The 27,013-nt window shown below is 34.1% G+C and overlaps 1 protein-coding gene across 6 annotated transcripts in view; it reads left to right on the forward strand.

The window, feature by feature from the left end:
* The window catches only part of GULP1 (GULP PTB domain containing engulfment adaptor 1), a 250,008-nt gene that overhangs the window by 197,985 nt on the left and 25,010 nt on the right, over positions 1-27,013 (forward strand). For 3 of the 6 annotated variants that reach the window (XM_027590735.2, XM_027590733.2, XM_027590737.2), the window contains 6 exons: positions 291-362; positions 6,922-7,020; positions 11,247-11,384; positions 25,452-25,568; positions 25,765-25,845; positions 26,250-26,342. In XM_027590735.2, coding sequence (XP_027446536.1) covers positions 291-362; positions 6,922-7,020; positions 11,247-11,384; positions 25,452-25,568; positions 25,765-25,845; positions 26,250-26,342 — 600 coding nt within the window. The remainder of the gene's footprint in view (positions 1-290; positions 363-6,921; positions 7,021-11,246; positions 11,385-25,451; positions 25,569-25,764; positions 25,846-26,249; positions 26,343-27,013) is intronic. The other 3 variants (XM_035726826.1, XM_027590738.2, XM_027590739.2) reach the window with 2 other exon arrangements.

Here is a 27,013-nt window from a genome sequence, read left to right on the forward strand (position 1 = left end):
TTTAAAGATTTTATTTATTTGAGAGAGAGAGAGGGAGTGATCACAAGGTGGGGGAGGGTTAGGGGCAGTGGGAGAGGGAGAAGAGGCTCCCCACTGATCACGAGCAGGGAGCCTGATTCAGGACTGCATCCCAGGACCCTGGGATCGTGACCTAAGCCGAAGGCGGATGCTTAACCAACTGAGCCACCCAGGCACCTCCCATGTGTATATGTTATGCCATGTTACAGTTCAAAATGATTTGATGATGTACCATGTGGTAAAGCCTATTTCTGACAAATTGCCATTTTCAGTTTCTTGGCAGTACGGAAGTGGAGCAGCCTAAAGGAACAGAAGTTGTGAGAGATGCTGTCAGGAAACTCAAGGTAGGGAAAGCCCTCCAAAGCAATGTCTAGTAGTGTATTGATCCTGTCTTAAGTCATCAGTAGATGGATGCATATTCAATGCATAAATAGGTTTGTGGCAGGTAATAGCTTTGTCTTGTTAAAGATGAATAAATACCACCAGATCAGGGAAACATATTTAAAAATAAATATGAATCCACAATTATTTTTCTGAATTTCCTATTTGTCCATGATTTCTCATGCTCAAACAACAAAAAATGGCAGTGTTCCCTATGTATTGACATTCAGTAGCTTGCCTTTACTTTGCTTGGACAATGTGAACTCATGCCCTGACTCAGAAACTAGTAATGGCATACCAACTGCTCTAATAGGAGATCACATCCACCGGTGGAAAGTGTAGAATTAGAATTGATTCCAAGCAGAATTTTGCAGTGACACCGTATGTTAAAGATGTCCTAATGCCCCAATCCCAGAGTATGCAGCTTTGTCCCTGAGCAGACATGGGGAACTGGTGAGACCAAGAGAGCAGAAGAGACATTAAATCAGCAACTCCATACTCATAATCACATTTCCTGAGAAAATTCTCTGTAAGATGCCACATATCTTAGCATGTTTTTCTAAGTCCACCCCATCCCAAAAGACATTGTTCTCACTGAGATACTAAGATGTGAAAAATTCCTTCAACAGAATTCTCATCTTTATCTCATTAAGAAAATCTAACAAACCACTACTTTTTTTTTACACAATTCATTGTTATTCTCTGTAGTTATTCTCAGTTTTTATCAGAAACGACCCTTCTCTAAATTTAGTTTAGAGATCATCCAGTTATTTTAGAAGAGGGTTAGGCCTTTGATTGTGCCTGGCAAAGTCCTAGACATGAAAAAATACCTTTCTGCTTTGAGAATGTCGTATCAGGTGGAATCTGCTGAGTGTTTAAATTGAAGAACAGTTGAAGTGGGATGGCGTGTATTCTGGGGAAAGAAAGTAAAAGGGATAATATGTTTATCTACCCATGTTACATGTAAATAATTTACCAATGCTTTCAAGTAAATATGCTAAAAGTTTTCAAGATGATATCTCTCCCATTTGGGAAAAAAGTGGAGTAGGCAATCATTTCTTTCCACTGCTCATTAGGTAATAATTCACACTTGCCCTTGTTTGGTCAGTATTTTTAAGCACTAGCAGAAAATTAAAAAGGCCTCACAGTTTATGAACCACATTTAAGATTGTCTTTAAATGTTCAAAATATTGTAAACTCAGCATGAGTCCAGCTTCACTACAATCAGAATTTTTTTCCCTTTAAATTTTTTTTACTGTTAATCACCATACATTACATTAGTTTTTGATGTAGTGTTCCATGATTCATTGTTTGTGCATAACACCCAGTGCTCCACGCAGAACGTGCCCTCTCTAATACCCATCACCAGGCTAACCCATCCCCCCACCCTCCTCCCCTCTAGAACCCTCAGTTTGTTTCTCAGAGTCCATAGTCTCTCACGGTTCGTCTCCCCCTCTGAATCCTCCCCTTCATTCTTCCCCTCCTATCTTCTTCTTCTTCTTCTTTTTTTGACATATATTGCATTATTTGTTTCAGAGGTACAGGTCTGTGATTCAACTGTCTTGTGCAATTCACAGCGCTCACCATAGCACATACCCTCCCCAATGTCCATCACCCAGCCACCCCATCCCTCCCACCCCCAACCACTCCAGCAACCCTCAGTTTGTTTCCTGAGATTAAGAATTCCTCATATCAGTGAGGTCATATGAGACATGTCTTTCTCTGTACAGTCAGGATTTCTTATAGAAGAATAATGGTATTTATACTTAATGTGTCTTTATGTCTAGGAGGTTCTTTATTGGGTCAACTCAGATCCCAAACCAAAAGGATTAAATTACATTATGACCAGGTAAAATGTAGAGGTATTTGAAATGAAATGCTTTTAAATGATGGCTAGTTTTCGTACATTTTGGAGAGACTCTGTTTGCAGTTCCTATGTCATTTTATATTTGGAAATGTACTGTGTTAATAAAGGAATGTGATTTATAGTAAGTATGCAGTATAGTTTACAAATGCATGTTCGCTTGATAATTGTTTTTCAAGTGTTTTCCAGAATAAATGTTTATCTAATAAGCAATCTTTATGCTGCTAATGGCAAAAAATTTGTAGATAGGAAAGTGTTTTTAAGGGTAATGATTTATAAACAAATTAAAATAAATAAGTGTTTTTTATCTAATTATATATATATATATATTTTTTTTTTTTTTCTTGGTGTCAGAGGTCAGAGGCTAAATTCAAGCCTTCAAAATATTTGCATTTATTTTAGAAATGTAGACCCTGGCTCCTCTTTAATTCTGTTGTCATGTAGAAATGGCCAGAAGGTGGTGCTATGGTTCTACCAAAAAAAAAAAAAAAAAAAAAAGCTCATTAACTCTATTTTGTGTACACATCCTCCATTTTAATTTCCTGCTTATTTTTCGTAAGCATATGTATTCTGACTGCCTTTTTAGCCATTATAGTTCAGTATTGATTTTACTTGCCACATAAGTTAATATTTTATTTATATTTACTCATTTTTCAAAGCTTTGCAATATTTTATGTACTGTTTTCTGACAATTTAAAATTTAGGATTAATATAAGATGATGGGTACTTAGAATATTTTCAATTTTGTATTTTTTCATGCTCTGTGTTTAATGATGCCTGATTATTTTGTGAGAAAAATTTTAAAGTTTTGATTTTGTTACATACAACTTTTCTATCATTTTGTAGAGAATTATAGTTTATAAATTTTTCTTAAAATAATTTTTATAAGTGTTAAAATTTTTACTTTCAGATTTCGTATTTGCCATAACACCATATTTTCTGTTTCTCAATCATGTTCAACCATTTCTATTTCTTAATCATGTTTTAGCCCAAGATTTAAGAAAATACCAGATTTTCCAAAATGTGATAATTTAAAAACCCTTTCAACTTCTGTATATTTAGTGGTATTGTTATTGTAATGATTTCATTTTTAATAGTGTTTTATTTATTTTTATTTATACAACTAGTACAAACGTCAGAGGATACAATCTATTTTATAAATAGTTTGCTTGTAATGTTTACATGTGGATGAATATTGATATATAGATCCAAAACTTCTTAGTTTCCCTGGGAGATAAGCAGGGGGGCAGCATTCCTGGATCCCAATTTTAGAGGAGAGATCCCTCACCCCAATACAGCTAAATTAAAATTGCGTGAAGCTCCCTCAGCGAAGGAGGCCTTGGGAATTGCCGCTGAGTGTTAATCTTGGTCTTTTTCCATTCGACCTCACTCTCTCTGTGTAGCATAACACTATTTTAGTGTTCATAACCAGTTATTTAATTAATAAAGTGTTTAGAGCTTAATTTAATTATATGCATACATACATACATACATAGCTGATTCCTAGGAATATGCTTAATTTAAGTTAACAATTTATAAGAGCCATAAAGGAAGAGTAGCTCTAATATTTGACTCATAGTAATAAATTCATTGGTTTTCTTTCCTAATAATGTATATTCCCCCAGCAGTGTACTTAGATTTCATCTTTTTAAAGTCCTCTGAGAAATAAATAGAAATTGTGTGATTGTGCTATTGAAACCCAGTAGTGCTCTCTGTAAGAAATTTTCTTTAGCTGTTCTACTCACTAGTGACATATACTTAACTATGAATTTCTAGTAATACTTCATTTTTCCCCATCTTTTTATGGTGATCAAGGCTTGTTTCTGTTTGTTTGCTGTATCCACATATCCTCCAGGATGCTTAGGCTTTATCCCCTTTGAATAATTTTTATTGGATTATCATATACAAATTATGATGGTAGATCACTACCTAGATGACCCAAGAAATGAATCCACTGAAGCAAAAATGGAAAGAAATCGCAAAAAAAGGCTCTTCAAGCATTAACATTCAAGTAGTAAATAGGGAGACAAAAGAATATAGTGTAAGTAAGAATGAAAAGCAGTCTTCAACATGTGAATTAGAAGTATTTTGGAACACAGTTAAGAGGTCTGTCAGACTTTGAGTTGGCAAAACAGACTGAGTTAGACGGGACATGCAAACTATAATGCAATATTTGATTTCAGAAAAAAAAGTGGACAGGAGTGAGAATATTCTGTTTTAAATACAGATTGAGCAAATATAACCTTAAGCATCATTGTTTACAACCAGTGTGCAACAATCAAAGCCAATAGCCATTGATATACATGAAAGTAAAACTGGGAAGTTTATTATTATTATTTTTTTAATGTAGAAACTGTGTTGTGCAAAAGAAAAGAGTTATTTAGTGGGTAGCTGCAAAACTAGATTCTCAGCCTGACTGCTACAAGCCCATTTTATGACCAGGGTATTGGATTGGATGACCTATAAATCTTTTTTGAGCACAATTACTTCATCTTGATAAGAAGCAGAGAAAAAAATCTTAAGCCCCTAATTCGGATATTTTGTTCCTTTTTCTTTATCTCATTCTTTTGTTTTCATTTTCCTCCCTCCTTCCTCTCCTATTTGTTTTTTTTTTTTTTTCTTTCTTTTTTTTCTCTATCTGTAGCCCCCACTTTTTCCTTTTTGTTATTTCTTACATGATTTCTTCTTTTCTTTTCTGTGGCAGGAAAGAAGTTACTCAATGAGGTTTAGTATTAGTGGTTGTTCTGTGACAGACTTGGGAAACTAGAAGAGGTCGCAGGAATGGTGGTGGCCAGATGTGGAAAAACAAGAGCCACTGCTCAGTGTCTTGTTTCTGGAAGAGAGCAGCATCCAGGAGGCCAGCTTGCCTGCTGCTGCAGCCCGTGATGGAGTGGATGTGCTTAGATGCATTCACAGAGACAGATAGAAGCCGCTGATTTATTTTATAAGCCTTCGTATGTGAAAATCCCCAAATTGTTTTAATTATGGCAATACAGGAAGGAGATTCTGAAGGGAAAATAAACAAACTGAATCTACTTTCTTTGGGAGAGAGTTGGAATAATTTTTAAAGATCTGAAACAAAACATTTTTCTTGAAGACATACAAAAAATTATCTGGTACAAATTCGTCCAATTCTTGAGCAGAATATAAGACTTCTGGATGCAAAATGAGAGCTGCCTGCATTCATAGAACAGGACAGATAGCAAGCTAAAAAATTATACCTCCCAAAATGAAATAAACAAATGGTATCCCCCACCCCAGGATAGCAAGGCAGACACTTTTAGGCATTTGTGTATGCATTAATTATATTATTCTGAGGGCAGTGCAAAGCCATGAAAAGACAAAAGGGCTTTCAACCACTCTGTGCTTTAGGACTGAACTGTACCATGTGTACTCACATCTGTCCTAAATTAGAAATGCACAATGCAAATAAATATGACATACAAAAGAGGACTGAAACCCCACCCTGCCTTACATATAATCTATTTTGAGTCAAGTGAGGATGATCCATATGCTGAAAAAATGTTATAATAGTAGGGAAATAATATTTTGAGGCTCTAGAAGAGGAGTAAAATACCTTATTTTTTCCATTGTCCTTCCCCCTCCCCCCCCCCCCCCATTTCTTAAAAAGAAAGGTAGGAGTATGGTAGAAAGAAGTAAAGTAGGGACAGAGCAACATTGACAGTAGCATTGCCAAATCAGGACACTTGGTCAACTTTGAACTTCAGATAAACAGTGAATACTGTTTTAGTGTAAGTATGTGTCCCAAATATTGCATGGGACATACTTACACTAACTAGCATGTATGCATTATATGTGTGTACACATATATACAGAGTGTAGATGTGTATTCTAAAATAAAAGTTTTAAGTCTTCATTTAATATTCAAATTTAACTGGGCTCCTGTAATTTTTTCCACCACTAAATCTGGCAATGAGGGGAGAGAGACAGAAACTCCCATTTACAAACTGCACGAATGTTGGGATTTTCTTTTTTCTTGTATAAAAAAAACCTAACAGGCATTTACATACACTTACCAATTCAATAAGAAGTTACATTACTGTGAAAACTGTAAAAATGTTTAGATTTTTAAGATACTCGTAATTCTAGACTGAGTCTAGTTCTTAGTCTTTTAGCTGGGATAATTACTCCAGTTCTTAACTTCCGTTTAAATACGGTAATCGGTCTCTTTTCATTCATTGATTTGATTGGGTAGGATGGCATTACCAAATGAGGTAAGTATCTAGAAATGACAAAGATGGTATATCTAGCACTGGGGAACTGTAAGTTCCCTAAAGGTATTAAAAACAAAAGATCCACCCACAAAGTTTTCATTTTCTTAATAGTTAGTATGACTATAATTGTTTAAATATAATGAAAGAAGTATTAAAATTTTTTAAAAGGTTATTGAATATCTGAATTTAATGATAGTAATGGTAGATTGCTATGATTACTAAATATTTTGAAGCTATTCAGGGTTTATAAAATACTTTGCAATGGATAATAATTTATTTAATGGAAGTCCAGCACTGAATACAAACTCCAAATATATATTATACATATGTATACACACACACACATCTAATTATATATATATGTGTGTATTTATTTTCCATGGAAACAGAATTATAGTTTTCTGAATAACTTTTCATTTGTAGTTTGCAAGACATATCAAGAAATCTGAAGGCCAGAAAATTCCTAAAGTTGAGCTGCAAATATCAATATATGGAGTAAAAATTCTAGAACCGAAAACAAAGGTAAGTCTTCTTTTTGAATGTCAGAAACACTCTAATCTTTCATTCATTGAGGTTATGTTCCTATTTCAATAAATAAGTTTGGTTACCAACTGGAACTGGTTAGTTCTCAGTTAATGACAATTTAAAATTCTGTAGAATTTTTAGGAGGAAAAACAACTTTTGGGAGTGCTTCCAAAGTGGTCTGTGTTTGGGATAGAAGTGTATTTAATAGTGTTTGGTCTCGTTTTCAGGAATTTTTCTTTGTGTGCTGTGAAAGAGATTTGTGAAGTGTGGTTCCCTAAGTATGAGAGGAGACAAAAAGCTGTGTGTTGTTTATTAAAATGTTCGGGACTGCCTCTTATTGCCTGGAGACATAATCAGTGCATACTAGTTCACCTAGGCTGCCATGATAAAACACCACAGACATGGTGGCTCAAAGAACAGAAATTTATTTTCTCACAGTCCTGGAGGCTGGAAATCTGAGACTACACTGACAGCGGTATTGGTGTCCTCTGAGGCCTCTCTCCTTGACTTGCCGATGGCAGCCCTTTTGCTGCCTCTTCACATGGTCATCTGTGCACACACACCCCTGGTGTCTCTGTGTGTGTCCAATCTCCTTTCCCTATTAGGACACCAGTCAGATTGGATAAGGGACCATCCTAATGGGCTCACTTTAATGTAATCAGCGCTTTCAAACCTTCTCTTCAAATACAGTCCCATTCTGAGGTATGGGAGGGGTGGTAAGGCTTCAGCATTATGCATTCTGGGGCAGCATAATTCAGCCCATAATGCGTTGTGAACTTAAAGTTCTTGTATTTAAGAGCCCTTTCCCCTACAAATCCAATGAAAAAATTTTAAATATAACCCATTCTGGCTTCACATTCATTAATATGGATTTGTTATGGACTTCACTGTTTTTACCCCAAATTCCCTAAGCCCCAATGGGACCGTACTTGGAGGTAATTATGGTTACATGTGATCTTAATGAGGCCTTCCTCTACCAGAAAGAAAGAAAGAAAGAAAGAAAGAGAGAAAGAGAGAAAGGGAGAAAGGGAGAAAGGGAGGAAGGGAGGAAGGGAGGAAGGGAGGAAGGGAGGAAAGGAGGAAGGAGGGAAGGGAGGAAGGGAAAGGAGAAAGAAAGAAGAAAGAAAGAGAAAGAGAGAGAGAGAGAAAGAAAGAAAGGAAAGAAAGAAAGACAGACAGACATCAGGGATGTGCAAGCACAGAGGAGAGGCCACGTGAGGACACAGTGAGAAGGCAGCCGTTGGCAACCCACGCTGAAATACGACTAAACGCAGAATATAGAGAGAACTTCTGTAGTGTTTAGAATTCACCAACACTAATATGTGGTGTGTATGTGTGTGTGTGTGTGTGTGTGTGTGTGTGTAAAAAAGAGAGAGCTCCATCATGGGAATGCAAATACAGCTCAGTGTTATCAGTTGGTGATTCTGAAGTCCCCCATAATAAGTCTTCCATAATCGTAGGCTGCCCGTTGACAGCTGTCAACCATATCACTCTGTTCTCTAAATTTTGACTACCAGATGTAACTTCCTGCCCGATCCTAAATCCCATGTACAAAACCTCAGTGAGGTGGGATTCAACTCAATATGATTAACCAGTTGAGTTTTGAGCATTACATCTTTGTCTTACCCAAATCAGTAACACAAAAGCTTTTCCTCCCTGTCTGAAGATCTCAATTTCCTAGACTTAATAGCTAATTTTCAAGAGACCCAATTGAATTTTTCCCTAAAAACATAAGTTTTCCAAGCTTTCAATAGGAAAAAAAAATTCTTTTCATCCCTACCAAATCGAAAAGCAGTCTTGGAGTTTTAAAATCTTTAAAATGTCTTATTAATTCAATTATATTACATTTGAATAGAGAGCAACTGACTCTTTACCCATATATTACATATGAACATAGAGTATCTGAACTCTTCATGCATATATAGAATGTACCATTTTTTGGATCCACTAACAAAAATAACCTAAAAAAGGTTTTACCAGCTCTGCTGAGCATCAGGACCCCGAGGAGATTCCTGGAAATGCTGATTGCTGGAGTCCCCTCAGGACTTTCAGATTCAGAATCTGCTGAACAAGCCTTAGCATCTGTATCATAAAGAACAAAACCAAAAACACCACCCCATGTGACTCTGATACAGCCTGTTCACAGATACGTGTTTAGGAACCACTATTTGGGGAGATCTAAGTGAATCAGAACAAAATCTGTCATTCATTTTATTTTGGTTTGTTTATTTTATTTAGTCGTAATGAAAAAAAATACTATGCTCCTAAAATAAATTTATTTATAGTAAAATGTACGTGTACGAGGCAGGATTTAAAAATGCATTATTAATCTAACATGGACTCATAGAAAATAGACTGTTTTTCTATGCCATTTGGTTGGATGAAAACAGAAGTGAAAAGCAATCTCAATTGGCTCCAGTATCTTTCTTTCTGTGTCTTTTCCCCTTCCTCCTTTGTCACTTGTCCTTCATATGAAGATTATGCAGTGGTGGAAAGAGGTGGTATAGGTGAATTGGGGATTTACTTATTCTTTGTTCCAACTCCAATAAAATATGGCCAGTGTTAAAGTATAATTGTTTTTCACTGTGCTTGTGTTCCCAAGTCTATCCTGTCTCGTCAAAAATTAGGGCTACATTTAAAATTCACAAAGATTTATCACAACAACAAAACATTCACAAAAAATAATGAAGTTACTAGTTTTAGCTTCCTAGTCTTCTTTTGTAGGAAGATGCCTCTGCTAATCTAAACAAAAATTAAGATGATTCCCAACTGTCATTACCAAAGACTTTCTGTAATCATACTGGTTGATGAGTGAGCGAGGGCCTGTGTACATTTTACCACCAGCCTATGTAAGTGGTATGTTTTCATGTTACTTGTAGTTTCTCCTACAAATGGAAAAAAATGAATCATTTTTCTATATTATGTAGTAATGACATTTCCTCTATATATAATTAACATGATTATGCAGTTAATAAACTGGTGTATACCTGCTGTCAGTATTTGGGAGCTACAATGTGGCTGAATGGTATTGTTTGATTGACTGTATTAACTTTTACACACACAAAAAATATGTCAGCAAGAAAAAGACTGGTCAATCAAAGTATAGGAGAAGGATAGTCTCAGACAAATGTGGCCATTGTCCATCTTAGCACTAACCACAAGAAAAGGAAGGTGTCCTCATCAGATGCCTCAGTAAGTTGAGCCCCTCTTTTTGGCATTGTTCCTTCCTGCTGTTGAAATGGATGGATCAAGCTATCTAGTAATGACAAAAATGTTACAGTCATATAGTATACCTCCTCATTCTAATTTCCATGTTTGCTTCTGGTGACTTACATTTGGTTTGTATGCAGGGAAAGAATACAGTGCTATAAACAAATTCTCTTAACATTTATCTGTATATCTTAATATATTAATTTTCAGTCTGATGAGCAGTAATGTGAAATCTGAGTGATAGATCAAATCTCATCAAAGTGACACATCGAACCCTGAACTTAGAAAGGTGTAGTAACAGATGCTGTAGTTATAGAATATATATAGAGTGTGTGTGTATCATATGTATACACAATATATATGTACATATATGAAAAATACAAAATTATAACTGTGTGTATGTATATATATATATATATATAGTTACAGCATTTATCTTTCTAATTAGTAGGGTTGATTAAGTAATTTAGATGCTTGACATATAGACCTTCCTCATGAAGACATGTAAAATACAATTTAATATGAAAACTAAGGTTGAAATGGTAGTATGTTTCCTAGGAAATCATGTGCAGATGAATTTAGGTTTCAAACTGTAATGCTAGTGAGGAGAAGTAAGATAAAATGAAAATGTTCTGGTAATAAAAGTGTTCTGCTAATTCTGTAACCCTTAATTCTCTGGGCCTCGATGTTCTTCTAAGTAAAGTTTCAGCGTTTAAAGTAGTTGTCTCTTAAGATCCCTTGCAACTCAGAAAGTCCACGCACCTCTGATCCTCTCGTATTTTGCTTGTGTTTCTCTAAGTCCTATTGAGATGACTACCATAGTTTAATCTGAGTCGGGAGATCTATCTCCATTATGTATTTGTTTAAGTTTGGGTGTATGTAATTATAAACCGAAGCTTGACAGATGATTGTTTCACTTTTAAAGTCATAAGTTGTATGTTATTAACACAAGCTGGTATTTCAGAAAATGGACAAAAATCTCTTCAACTGTTTATTTCCATTTGTGTTCACAGGAAGTCCAACACAATTGCCAGCTTCATAGAATATCATTTTGTGCAGATGACAAAACTGACAAGAGGATATTCACTTTCATATGCAAAGATTCTGAGTCAAATAAACATTTGTGCTATGTATTTGACAGCGAAAAGTGTGTAAGTATGCCAGATGTTTTAGGGTGGTTTGTTCTGTTTTACAAGCCAGGAATTGTCTTGTTTCCGGCATTAGTAAAGTATTTGGAAAGGAATAAGGTCTGCAAATCCTTAACTACACTAATAGATTCATCCTGTCATGAGAATGTGCTTCAGGATTTCATTCCTAACTGAATTCTCATGTTCATGGGCACAAACTTGCATGCAAATTTCTTTCCTTAGAACGTCATGCCTGCTTATGTTATGCATTTCTTTCTTTTATAATCATATATTTGTAATTTTAATCTCAAATATGACTTAGTAATCACATAATACAAAGAGTAATGGTGAGCAGAGTGTTTCTTTTTTTCTAGAATGCGATGGATATGATAAAAATAAATATTTTAAACTCCAGGAAATAAAATCTGTATGGCTCCTTTAAAATATCTCCAATACTTTGAAAAGCTGGTTCTTGATTTTCATTATTCAGAAAACTTAATATAATGAAAGGTAATAGAATGGTATGTGCATGAGTGTTGCCTGCATGCATGTGTGTTAGCTTGCAAATATAAAGTTCTCAGCAAGTAAGATCAGTTAGGGAATTCTAAAGTTAAGTCCTCTAATAGTTCTTTTAATCATCTGGAATCTTCAGAAAACCCTACATCTTGATTATAAGCATAAGCTAATGTTAATCATAACCTAGTCTGACGTCCTATTATAAAACATAAGATATGAATTCCAAGCACACGTTGCAGCCATTAATGGCTTTAATGAAGGAAGAGCATCTAACCTCAACAACACTATTGGCTTAGGCGGGAAAAAGAACTTAATTCATTTATTTGCTTATTTTTCCTGCTGTTAAAAATAGCAAAGGATTAATATTATTATCACTCTTACATAATTTGTTCCTCTGATTCCAGTATGTGAGCTTCTTTTTTTTTTTTTGAAATAAAGATTTATTTATTTATTTTTGAGAGAGAGAGTGCATGAGCAGGGGGAGGGGCAGAGAGAGAAGCAGACTCCGCACTGAGTCAAAGTCTGACATGGGGTTGATCTCACAACCCTGAGATCATGACCTGAGCCAAAACCAAGAGTTGGACACTTAACTGACTGAGCCACCCAGGCGCCCCAGTATTTGAGCTCTTGAAAGCAAATTACCTTTTGATTTGTCTATGTAACTCCTACATTAGGTGAACAATAGATGCTCAATGAATTTTTCCTTATGGAAAAAGGGACCATATAGAAAAATTTACAAAGAACAAGTTATTATATGTATCTTTTAAGCTATAATGCTCTAAAAATACAAACTAATGTGCTAAGCTCTTGACATCATAGTACTTTTTTGAGGATTTAATGAACATTATGGAACATCTCATCAGAAAAATACGCTCACATATATGACAATATTGTATGTACAATAAGGCATTTATTATTTTTTAAAGATTTTATTTATTTGAGAGAGAGTGAGCAAGCGAGAGAGCAGGAGCAGGGGAGGGGCAGAAGGAGAGGGAGAAGTAGATTCCCCACTGAGCAGGAAGCCCGGATGCAGGGCTCAATCCTGAGACCCTGGGATCATGACCTGAGTCGAAGGCAGATGCTTAACTGACTGAGCCACCCAGGTGCCCCATAAGACATTTTATATAAAGTTCTAGTTGTTTTTGAAATTTATCCTATTAGTGAATGCATTATATTTAATATTTCAAGTGTTTCTTAACCATGATCATTTGCAGATGTTTTTCTCTATGTGATTGAGAATATGAAATTTGATATTTGTTGAATATCTTTTATGTGTAAGATATAATAACCTTTTACCACTTATACCAGGCAGTAAACTCAGTTGTCCTTCTTTCTTGCTTTACACATAGAAATAAATGGCCTTGGGGTCCTTTGAAATACTCATAAATAGAATTCATTATAAATATTAGCCTTGTTATAGATTTGTGTCACATGTTTTTATTTGATCTCCATCCAAATTTATTGGATTATTTAAAACATAAGTTTGTCAGAGTCCCTGCATAGTTATATTATTTCAAAAGTATAAACTCTATTTTACCCTAATCATAATTGTTTATAATTGATTTCAAGAATTTAAATTCCTTGACCCATTATTCTCTTTGGATATAGCATATTAGCCTTTTTTTCTTGAGTGTTGAAAATAATTTCTTGAAACCTAAAGCAGTGGCTCACAACTATTAGTGTATATAATATTCATAAAGAGGGCTCTTTGGTTTTTACTTGAAAAAATAAGCTCATACTGATTGGGGCTTGATCTCAGGAAATCCTTACAAGTTCACCCGAAATGATTCTGCTGCAGGTATATGGAAGTCTGGCCTTTGAAAAGAGGTCTAAGTTACTTCTTCAGCTATAAGCATGCATGACTTTCATAAGCTCAAAGAGGCTATGTTTCCTCAAAATTTCCTTATATCATTTCACCTCAAAGTTTTATTTGTTCTAATTATAATAAGGACTATATTTATAAAATTGATTTGATATGTATGTAGAACTTTTGACATGCCATCCTAATCTTTAATTCTCATTTTAAATAGCTTATCATGGAGGATTAAAACAGGAAAATAATGGCCCAATTGGCAAAACTCTTTCCTCTTTATAAAACCAAGGTCAGAAAAGTTGAGTGAGTTTACCAATTTACAAAGCTAGGTAGTAACAGAATCAGGATTAAAATTTAAGACCTTAGATTACCATTGGAGCCTTGGTTCCATCATGCTATATTACTTTTGTAACTGTGACCTATTCCAGAGCCCATCCACTCTTATTGGGGGCCTTTGTCTTATCTACTCACTGTACCTTTTTTAGTGCTTCTGTGAAATTGTTGAGAGTTTGAAAGATAGATAAAACCAATCATAGTATGTCTCAAGACTGGAAATTCACTACTTTATAAACAGTTTCATGTTGTATTAATGAGTCTCCCTCCCTCCATGGTGACAGTGAGGAGCTAGAGTACCCAGCCCTGCCAAGCAGTAATGAAGAGAGGCCAAATGTGGAAGCTGAACCTCTACCCCACCAGGCAGTAATGAGGTAGTGCTCTCCATTCCCATTCCCCTACTGGAATGGTATCATAGTAAGCCACTAAAACACACAGTGTAAATAATTTCTAAAGTCTTTAATATATAAAATATCCAAGATTTGGTTGAAAATCACTCATCATATAAAGAAACAGGAAGAGGTTAAACTAAAAGAAAAAAGATGACCAGTAGATTCCAACACTTGAGATGAGAGAGATACTAGAATTACCAAAGATTTTTAAACAGCCATCATAAAAAGAATGGTAAACAATTACAAGCACTCTTGAGACAAATTAAAAAGTACAAAATTTTATCAAAGAAATAGAAAATCTAAACAAAGAAATAGAAGATATAAGAAAAATCCAGTAGGAATATTAGAACTGAAAAATTACAGTTACCAACTGAAAACTCAGTATCTGGGCTCAGTGGCAGAATGGAGGGGACAGAGGAAAGAATTAGTGACCTGGAAATAGGAGAGATTACAAAATTCCCAATTTAAACAACACAGAGATAATAGGCATATGCATGCACACACATGTATACACACACAACACACACACACTGCAGACACACACACACAATAATATAAAAAGAGAACACGACTTCAGGGGTCTCTGAGTCTGTAACAAAATAGGTAACATTTATGTATCATCAGAGTCCTAGAAAGATAGAAAAAAGAAGAAAAAGAAGACAGCCTTGAAGAAACACTTGAAGAAATAATAGTTGCCCAATTTTGACAAAAGGCATAAACCTATAGATTCAAGAAATCGAGTGAACTCCAAACAGGATAAACCCAAACAGTTCCACACCAAGATACATCATAGTTAAAGTTCTGAAAACGAAAGACAGAGAAAAATCTTGAAGACACAGGACATAAACAAGTTCTAGAGCAGAAAATCAATTTGAAAGACAGTGTATTTCTCATTAGAAACCATGAAGGCGAGAGCAAGTAGCACAATATATTTTGAGTGTTTGTCGCCGGGAGGGGGGAGAACTGTCCAGAATCCTATACCCAGAAAAAAACATATGCTTCAGTAATTAAGGAGAAATTGAAAAATTATCAGATGTGGGAAAACTGAGATAATTGATTCTACCAGACCTACCCTAAACGAATGGCTAAAGGAAGTTCTCTAAACAGAAAAGAAACAATAAAAGAAGGAACCTTGGAACATGAGGAAGGAAAAAAGAACAGGATAAGCAAACATATGGGTAAATCTTTACTTTTCTAAATTATTATTTAAAATAGAAAATACCAACAGCGTTTTTCACAGAACTAGAATTTTCCAACAGTCTTAAAATGTGTATAGAACCACAAAAGACCCCGAATAGCCAAAGCAACCTTGAAAAAGAATAGCAAAACTGGAGGCATCACAATTCTGGACTTCAAGTTATATTACAAAGCTGTAGTGATCATAACAGTATGGAACTGGCACAAAAATAGACACATAGGTTAGTGGAACAGAATAGAAAACCTAGAAACAAACTGACAATTATATGGTCAATTAATCTTTGACAAAGCAGGAAAGAATATCCAATGGGAAAAAGACAAACTCTTCAAATGGAATAGGAGAACTGGACAGCAGCATGCAAAAGAATGAAATTGAATCATTTTCTTACACCACAGTATAAATTCAAAACGGATGAAAGACCTAAATGTGAGACAGGAAACCATCAAAATTCTAGAGAACACAGGTGGTAACCTCTTTGACTTTAGCTATACCAACTTCTTTCTAGATATGTCTCCTGAGACAAGGGAAACAAAAGCAAAAATAAACTATTGGAACTTCATCAAAACAAAAAAAGCTCTTCACAGCAAAGGAAACAACAAAACTAAAAGGCAACCTACGGAAGGGGAGAAGATGTTTGCAAATGACATATCTGATCCAAAATATATAAAGAACTTATAAAACTCAACATCCAAAAAATGAATAATCCAATTAAAATGGGCAGAAAACATGAATAGACATTTTTCCAAAGAAGACATCCAGATGGCCAATAGACACATGAAGAAATGTTCAGCATCTTTTCACTGGATGAATGAGGGAGATACAAATCAAAACTATAATGAGATATCACCTCACACTTGTCAGAATGGCTAAAATAAACGACAGGTGTTGACAAGGTTGTGGAGAAAGGGGAACCTTCCTTCACTTCCCACTTGGTGGGAATGCAACCTGATGCAGCCACTGTGGAAAACAGTATGGAGGTTCCTCAAAAAATTAAAAATAGAACTATCCTATGATCTGACAATTGCACAATTATTTACCCAAAGAATACAAAAATACTAATTCAAAGGGGTACATGCACCCTGATGTTCGTAGCAGCATTATTTACAATAGCTAAATTATGGAAACAGCCCAAGTGTCCATTGACTGATGAATGGATAAAGAAGAAGTGTGTGTGTGTGTGTGTGTGTGTGTGTGTGTGTGTGTATTACTCAGCCATAAAAAAGAATGAAATCTTGCCATTTGCAATGACATGGATGGAGCTACAGAATATTATGTAAGTGAAATAAGTCAGAGAAAAAGAGACACAAATACCATATGAATTCACTCATATGTGGAATTTAAGAAACAAAATAAATGAACAAAGGGGAAAAAGAGAGAGAGAGAGGCAAACCAAAAATAGACTCTTAACTTGAGAACTAATTGATAGTTACCAGAGGGCAGGGGGCTATGGGTTAAAAAAAAAAAAAAAAGGCAAAGAATAGTTTCTGATGTGATTCTAAATGTATATATAGGAAATATGTGAGGCAATTATTAAAAGGACAGTTGAAGGGATGTAAAACTTTTCTCTCACTTGAACTAGAAAAATGACAACACTATTAGACTGTGATAAGTTATATAAATATAATATGCATCCTAGAGCAATCATTTAAAAAGCTATACAGTGAGACACATTTAAAGTGCTACAGGTAAATAAAAATTTTCTTATAAAAATATTTCAAAAATTCACATCAATAATAGTGAAAAGAAAATAGAGAAAGAAAACAGGTGACAGAAAAGAAAAATTTAAACGGCAAACTATCAAAAATCACATTAAATGTAAATGGTCTAAATAAAAGAGGTGGTCAGAGTGGATTAAAAAACCTAATCCAGACATATATTTTCTATAAGAAACTTTCTGCAAATATAGTGTTATGGATGATACAGGAAGATTGAAAAGAAAAGAATAGAAAAATATATTTCATGCAAACATTACTTAAATAAAGGAAAAGTATAGTAATATCAGATAAAGTGGACTTCAAAATAAAGAAAATTATGAGGGACAGAGAAGGGCATTATATAAAGAAAAAAAAGAGTCATACCACCAGGAAAGCCATCTAAACATGTATATCCAAACAGTAAAGCTATAAAGTAAGTGAAGTAAAAACTGATAGAACTGAAAGGAAACACAAGATAGACAATACACAATTACAGTTGAACACTTCACCACCACCACTCTTACCACAATTGATTGAGCAACTAGACAGGAAATGATCAAGAATATGGAATTACTCTATTACTCAATTACATCGTCAGCCAATGGGATCTGATTAATAGCTATGGGGATATCCACTCAACAACAGCAGAATGCATATATATGGTCTTCCAGTGCCAAAGGAACATGTACAAAATAAACCATATCCTGGGCTATAAAATAAATCTCAAACATTTTTAGAATTGAAACAAGAAAAAAATCAATTTAAAAATTAATAACAAATTCTTCAAAAATTGGAACTGAAACTTAACAAGTATTCCATGTGTCAGAGGATTTCTCAAAGACAACTATTAAAATATAGTGAACTGTATGTAAGTAAAATAGAACGTTATCAACATTTGAGTGATGCAGCTAAAACAGTGGTGAGAGAAAAATTTAAGACAAGTAAATTAACACATTAAAGAAAAGGAAAGTCTCAAATCAATGATCTAAGCTCCTACCTCAAGTACCTAGAAAACAAAACATCAAAATAAACTCAAAGAAAATAAGAATGATAAAGGAGAAATTAACAACATTGAAAACAAAAACAATAGAGAAAACTAATGAAACAAAGAGCTGGTTTTTTGAAAGATCATAAGAGTATCAAAATTTTAGTGAAATTGACAAAGTAAAAAAAAGACACTAGTTGCCAATGTCAGGAATGAAACAGGAGATTTCACTGCAGACCCTCCAGATAGCAAAAGAATAAGAGGCTACTATAGATAACTGTATACCTTTAAAAAAAATTGACAATATAGGTGAATTGAATCTATTTCTTAAAAGAGAGAAATACTACCATGAACCACCCAATATTAAATATATAATTTGAATAGCCCTGTAACTAAAAAGGAAATTGAATTTATAATTTAAAACTTATTAAAAGAGTACTCTTGATGTCTAGATGGTTTCACTGGAAGAATCTATAAAATGCTTAAGTAAAAATTAACATTATTCTACACAACCTATTCCAAAAAACAGAAGAGGTAAGAGCACCCCTCAATTCATTTTATGAATCTAGTGTTTCCCTAATATCAAACCAGACAGACAGTGAAAAACAAACAAAAATACAGACCAAGCTATATCCCCCAGGAATATAGATGTAAAAATTTCTAACAAATTATTAGCAAATACAATTCTGCAATATATAAAGGAATTATACACCAAGACCAAGTGGAATTTGCCCCAGGGATACATACCTTGTTCAACATTCAAAAATCCAACCATGCAATCAACCATATTAAGTGGCTACAGAAGAAAAAACATATGATCATATCAGTCAGTGCTTAAAAAATATTTGAAAAAAATCAACACCCATTCAGGGCTAGAAACTCTCAGAAAAATGGGAATATAAAGAAACTTTTTCAATTTTATAAAGAACATTTAAACTACAGGTAAAATTTTACTTAATGGGGAAAAAGCTGAATGCTTTCCTTCTAAGACTGAGAACTAGGCAAGGATTTCTACTCTAACCACTCTTATTAAACACAGTCCTGGAAGTTCTAAAGGCAATAAGGTAATATAAGAAAATCAAAAGCATGCAGATTGTAAAGGAAGAAATATTACTTATTTGCAGATATCATGATTGTCTATGCAGAAAATTCAAAGGATTCTACAAAAAAATACTTGGATCTAATAAATGAGTTCAGCAAGGTGACAGAATAGGTGATAAACCTACAGAAATCAATTGTATTGCTGTATGCTAGCAATGAACACATGGATACAAAAATTTACAATTACTCAAAACAAAATACATAGGTGTAAATGTAACCTAAGATGTAAAACTTGTATAGGACTTGTATGCTGAAAATTACAAATTGCTGATGAAAGAAATAAAAATAGATGCAGGTAGATGGAGAGATATGCCATGTTCATGGATTGGAAGACTCAATCTAGTATATATGTCAATTCTCTCCAAATTAATGTACAGGTTTAATACAATTCCTGTCAAAATCATAGCAAGATTTTTTTTGTAGATAGGGACAAGAGGATTCTAAAATTTATATAAAAAGACAAAGGAACAAGAATTGTTAAAACAATTTTGGGAAAAAAAACAATAAGTAGAAGAAAAAGGTTTACCCTATTGCAAGGCTTATTACATACTTATGGTAATTGAGACTATAGTTTTGGTGAAGGGATAAATAGATTAATGGAACAGAATGGAGAATACAGAAATCAACTCACAAACATACCCCACTGATTTTTGACAAAGGTACAAATGCAATGCAACACATGCAAAATGCAAAAGATGCCCTTTTCAATAAATGGTGCTTGTGAAATTAGATCTCTGTGGACAAATAAAATGCACACTGACTTAAATCTCACACATTATACAAAAATTAATTGAAAACGCATCATGGACTTAAATGTAAAATGCACAACTATAAAACATTTAGAGAAAGAGACAGAATATTCAGGGTGTAGGGATAGGCAGAGTTCTTAGACTTGACACACAAAACAGGATCCATAAATGGAAAACGTGGCAAGTTGAGCTTTATAAAAAATAAACATTTTTTTCTGTGAAAGTCCTTATGAAGGAGATAAGAAGACTACCCAGAACTGAGAGAAAATATTTGTAAACATATCAAAGAACTTTCAAAACTCAACAGCATAAAATATCAAATTGGAAAGTAGACAAAAGATATGACGGATCGTTTCATGGAAGAGCATAGTCAGATGGCAAATAGCACACGAAAAGATTTTAACACTGGTATCCATTAGGGAAATGCAAATTAAAATGAGGTATCACTGTACAATTATCAGAAAAACTACAATAAAAAAAGGTGGCAATAGAAGCGCCTGGGTGGCTCAGTCAGGTAAGCGTCTGCCTTCAGCTCAGGTCATGATCCCAGAGTCCTGAGATCAAGCCCTGCATTGGGCTCCCTGCTCAGCAGGGAGTCTGCTTCTCCCTCTGCCCTTCCCCTGCCTTTGTGCTCTCTCTGTCCCAATTAAATAAATAAAATCTTTAAAATAAATAAATAAAAAATTTTAAAAAGTGGCAATACCAGATGCTGGCAAGGATATGGAAAAGTGGTTCACTTGTACATAGTTATTGGGATATAAAACGGTACAAACACTGGGGTAAACAGTTTGGCAGTTTCATAAAAACACTAAACCTGCAATTAGCATATGACTCATTTGGGCATTTATCCCAGAGAAATAAAAACTTGTGTTCATACAAAAACCTACATATGAATGTTTATAGCAGCTTATTCATAATAACCCCAAACTACAAATATCTCAGATAATGGGTGAATGGTTAAACAGATTCTGGTATATCCAAACCATGGAATACTACTCAGAAAGAAAAAAGAATGAGCTATTAATACATGAAACAACCTTGGTAACTCTCCAGATAATTATGGAATGAAAAAAGTCAATCCCAAAAGCTTACATACTGTATGACTCTGTTTTTATAATCTTGAAATGACAAAATTAAAGAAATGGAGAACAGATTAGTGTTTTTCAGGAGTTAAGGACATGGTAAGGGGAAACAAAGAGGATGTGGCTATAAAACAGCAAGATGAGGCAGTTTTGTGGTAATGGAATTATTCTGTATCTTGACTATATTAATATCAGTATTAGTTGGTGGGGTTTGTACAATAGTTTTTGTAATATATTACCATTGGGGGAAAGTGGATGAAGGGTACCCATGATCTCTCTGTATTATTTCTTATAACTGCATATCAGCTAAAAAATACCTGGAAAAAAACCTATGGCTATATTTTGTTTTCATTTTCATCTTATTTTAAGTAAATCTGGGCCAGAGAGATTTAGTGCCTTTCTCAGAGTCAGAAAGCTAGGTAACAATAGAATCAGAAGTCCAGTGTGAGACCCTAGATTCCCATTCCACATTCTTCCATCTTCCATGTTATATTACTCCCATGACTGTGACCTTTCCAGAGTCCCTCTGCTCTTACTTCATTCTCTTTATTCCTTGTATTTTTTATATTCAGTACTTCTGTGAATTTCTAAGAGCTTGGTTGAAATTCAGATGAAACCCTACCCTAGTATGCTACAAAATTAGAACTCACTTTATTAGTATCATGTGTTATTAAGATTTAATATTTATACAACTACTGTAGTGATCTCATTAAGTTTAAAAAATAAAATTACAATATAGATAATCATTATGATGTGACTGATCTTGTTTATTTAATATAAGGTTAATATACAATCAGTATCAACTCCTTAGCCATCATTTTTTTCAATTTTTTTTCCAAATGTTAATATAATATACTTTATTCACTGGATGTTACACTTGATATATATATTTTTAAGATTTGTTTATTTGAGAGAGAGAGAGAGTGTGAGTACAAGTGGGGAAGGGCAGAGGGAGAGAGATTCTCAAGCGGACTCTGTGCAGAGCATGGAGCCTGATGCAGGGGTTGATCTCACGATCCTGAGATCATGACCCAAGCCAAAATCAAGGGTCTGCTGCTTAACTGACTTCACCACCCAGGAGCCTCTACACTTGATAAAATTTAAATAGTAGCCCCAATAAATGATGAAAGCTTCACCCCACCAGCATATTTTCCTTTATTTATGTGAAGTGAGATGTAGATAAGGCAAAGTTTAAAACCTCTCTCTTACTTGTTAACTAATTGTAAAAAAGAGTTCATGTGTCAAAAGAATCATAAATTATTATTACTAGAAGGAATCATTACACCCAGTCTTTTCACAAGCTTTATTTGTAAGCTATTTATTATATATTCTTGTTGTATTTCATGTTTGCCTTGTAATAATTTTTTGAAATAAATTTTTTTGGATTTAACAAATATTCTTGCTCTTTATATTTCATTAAATGATTGGATGGGGGAATTCATCTTAGTCATTCATGGAACTGGGCTAATGTAATTATTCAACAGGGAAATTCAAATTAAAAACACATTGAGATAGCATCACTCATTCAGTTAGGGTGACCAGTTAAAAAGACTGTCAATATATGATATTGGTGAGAATGAGGAGCAACGAGAACTCTCTTACTGCTGGTGGGAATGTAAAAGGGGACAATTACTTTGCAAATCAGTTTGGTAGTTTCTTGTAATGTTAAAATAGAGCTATTCTATGATTTAGCATTTCCATTGAAGATATCCAGATTTTTGAAAACAGATGTCCACAAAAGGATTTTAGAAGAATGTAACAGTTTTATTTATAAGCAAAAATTGAAAACAATGCAAGTGTTCCTTAATAGGCAAATAGATAAATCAATCTGGTATATTCATTAGATGGGACACTAATCAGCAATAAAACAAATGATACATACAACATCTAAGAAACTCCAAAAGAAGCCAGACAGAAAAGAATATATATATACTATATGGTTCATTTTTATGGATACAAGGACAGACAAAACTGATTTATGATGATGGAATTCTAGCAATGGTTACCCATAAGATAAGTGATTTGACTGCAAGTAGGCATGGGAGAACTTTCTAGGAAGATAGAAATATCCTATATCTTTAATGATATGGTGCTTATATAGGTATATACATTTATCAAAGCACATCTGATTGTGCAAATATAATCTGTATGTTTTATTGTTTATAAAAATGTGTGAGGGCTTGTAGAGTCAAAATTTTGGATTTAAATCCAGTTTCTCCACTCACAAATTGAGATCTCACAGAGTTGAAGCTGCATTTGTATTGTGGGGATAATAATAATCCCTACCTCATAGATTAATTATGAGAATCAAGTGAGGTAATGTATGCAAAATATTTTCTGGGGAGTTAAATGCTGTTTTAATAAAAAGATGTCTTAATCACAAAAGATATGTCTTATCATAAAAAGAGAATATGATTTTTAAAAGTTACTGTAAACAATTATAATCAAGTCAAATGTTATTAATGATAAATCAAACTTGCTGCCCTTGAAACAATTCTCTGTAATGTACACCTTGAGTATTTGAGGGTAACATACTGTCTTAGGAGGAGGACACACTGAACCCATAATAAAGAAGGTAGAAAAAACAACCAGAATTTACAAATATGTCTTTATTATTGTAAAACAAATACTACCACATTACCTTAAGTTTTGAAGTTAGAGATTTAAAAAATGATAGTCCCACAATCTATTATAACCACATTTACTATGTTTTAATATTATATGTGATCACAACAACCAATGCAACTAATTTTTTTATATGTGTACTTTTTCATCAGTTGGAATCATTGAGCACACATAGTTTGGTATCTGGCGTTTTCATTTCTGTAGTATTCCTTAATGTAGCTTCTTTTTTCCCCTTTTTTGTGAGACAGATAGTACTTATATATAACTTTAGGAATATATTTTGTATTTTTTAGTTAACTGGATTAAACTATTTTTTTATACTAAAGGCATTCTTTAAACAAATAGTGAACTACAAAAATGACAATGTCTTAATTAAATCCATGTTATTCATAAAAGAGACTCTTAACTAGATTGGTTGCTGGAGGGGAGGTGGGCAGGGGTTGAGCTAGATGGGTGATGGGGATTAAGGAGGGCACTTGTTGTGATGAGCACTGGGTGTTGTATGTAAGTGGTGAATCACTAAATTCCATTCCTGAAACCAATATTACACTCTATGTTAATTAACTAGAATTTAAATAAAAGCTTGAAACATTAAAAAAATCTGTTATTAATAAAGCATATTTGCAATTTAGATTGTTCATAGCATATCACAAAGCTTTAGGATTTGCAGTAAATTAAAGCATGGCATTTTCAAGATTTAATATTACCACCAGTTTTTATGTCATCTGGAAATCTTATAATAAATATGACATTTCTGATGTATTAAATCAATTAATGCCTTCACTAATCTTTTTAATAAAATGTTAATAAAATAAATACATTTTTATTTAGTGTTTACATTGTGCAAGACACTGATCCCAGTCAAGATATGAATGAGGAAGGAATGAACTGGTAGACTTTGGACATTTGTGGCAGTTTCTGGTTGACTAACGAGAAACTCTAAATTATTTTTGAGGCCAAATTCAGATAACAGATATATTTTGTTCAATAGGCACTGTGTTTTACAGTAATATGGTTTACTATCATTTACAATTGGGAGTTTTCATATAAAAATTCAGATTTCTGACCTCATCTCCCATTTTTAAAATCTGACAACTCTGGGTTGGAATTGTTCATTTCCACAAGCCAACAATTAACTGGAACTGATTATTACACTTTGAGAGGGCATACCTCAAGTTTTCCACGACACCACCCGGTCAGCCTCATTCGAGTTACCTGCCAGGTTTAACCAGCCCTCCTCATTAGGAAGAGGAAATAAGTAGTAAAGCAACAAGAGAACTGCAGTTGGCAACATGCTTTCATTTAATAGGCACCAAATATTTGAGGAAAGAAGGAAAACAAACTAGGAAAAAATGCTATGATGAAATAGATGAGAAGGTGGATAGAACTCCTGCTTCCAACTTCAACAGCTACTCATTTAATTACCAAAGCTTTTTTTTTTTAATTTTGTGCATGGATAGGCATTGAATTATGTTAGCATAGACGACTTGATTCATTGACCACATCTCTACCTGCAGCCATCGCCCCTTTGAAGTACCTCATGTGAATGTTTTTCTTGATTCAAAGAACAGTCTGACATATCAAATCTTTGGTTTTTACAAAGGCTGAAGAAATAACTTTAACAATTGGCCAAGCATTTGACCTGGCATACAGGAAATTTCTAGAATCTGGAGGAAAAGATGTTGAAACAAGGAAACAGATTGCAGGATTACAGAAAAGAGTGAGTAAACTAAACTTTCTGTTTCATGTTTATGTGATGTAAGTACAGGGAAACTTGCATATCCTCAAACAAATTTAGAAGGCCTGCCATTAAATTTCCCCCACACTGATTGGAACTGCTTTCACTGTGTTCCTATAATTTTTCATTCCTGATCCCCTGCACAGTTTTTAACCATTTTATATTGAATTCCCACAAGAACTTAGTGTTCTCATGTGACTTTGCTTCACTTCCTGATGCTTCTCATGGGGATCAGAGCAGCAGAAGCAGCAGATGCTGGGTAAGTGGTTTCCCATGCAGATCAGATTCCTTTGTAATTAAATTACACCCTTTCTCCACTGTCTTCAAAGTCATCATAAGCAAGTTTCACTGTCTTGCGGTTATACTCCAAGATTATGGGTAACAGACTGTACAGTGCAACCAGAAAACACAGAGATGAGGTATTAGAAACATGGAATTTGCACACGTGTAAAAACATATTTTAAATCCAATAAAAGGTCTTTCCAATGATCTAGAATTTCCTGATAGTCCCCAACCTTTATCAAATGATTTTCTCCCCTGTGCACAAGAGTACATTAAAATTTTAAATAATATAAAATCCTATTCATTAATGTAGCCAATATGATGGCCAATATTTTCCAAGAATAAATTTCTGAAGGTTATTCAATAATCATTGCTTTTTAGATTCAAGACTTAGAAACCGAAAATATGGAACTTAAAAACAAAGTACAAGATTTGGAAAGCCAGTTAAGAATAACCCAAGTATCAACATCTCCAGTAAGTATATAGACTATGTGCATGTTTTCCTTAAAAACAAGACTTCCTGGTGATAGAGCATTTCTGGATCATCAGCTCTGTGATGTTTATAATACTCTGGGATCAGGATTTAAAACACGGGTAGAGAAGAAAGATGCTAATTAAAAAATTAAAATTATGTTGGTAGCATAGACGAGTTGTTTTTCCATGTTGCTCTTTTCCCTCGTGTTTTGTAGAATAAACCATCCCTCAGTATGTTCTTTTTCTCTTTGTGACATATTCTTTCTTTCACTCTTATTGATTACTATTTACTGAGGTTAGATTTAATGACCTAAGCCAATCCACCCCTGGACTACTGACCTTCATTATAGAAAATGGACTGTTAACAAGACTGACTTTGGTTTCTTACATTACATAGCAAGGGTTTCCACTGGGAGTGACACAATTGAATTTCAGACACCAAAATGAGTGGTAGTTTCTGCAGACAACTCTCAGATATTTATATTTAAATTATTTACTTTTGGTTTATCATAGATTTAAAATCCTTTTCCCAATACGATATATGATGCCATTCTTTCATGATTTTGGCTAAGGGAATCTTTTGGAGGAGGAAGATGGAATTTAAGACAATATTTTTTCTGGCAAAATATATTTAGAAAACTTTTTTTCTTCTTAAATCATCTGTGCTACTG

Source organism: Zalophus californianus, chromosome 3, assembly GCF_009762305.2.
Source record: "Zalophus californianus isolate mZalCal1 chromosome 3, mZalCal1.pri.v2, whole genome shotgun sequence".
NCBI lineage: Eukaryota > Metazoa > Chordata > Mammalia > Carnivora > Otariidae > Zalophus > Zalophus californianus.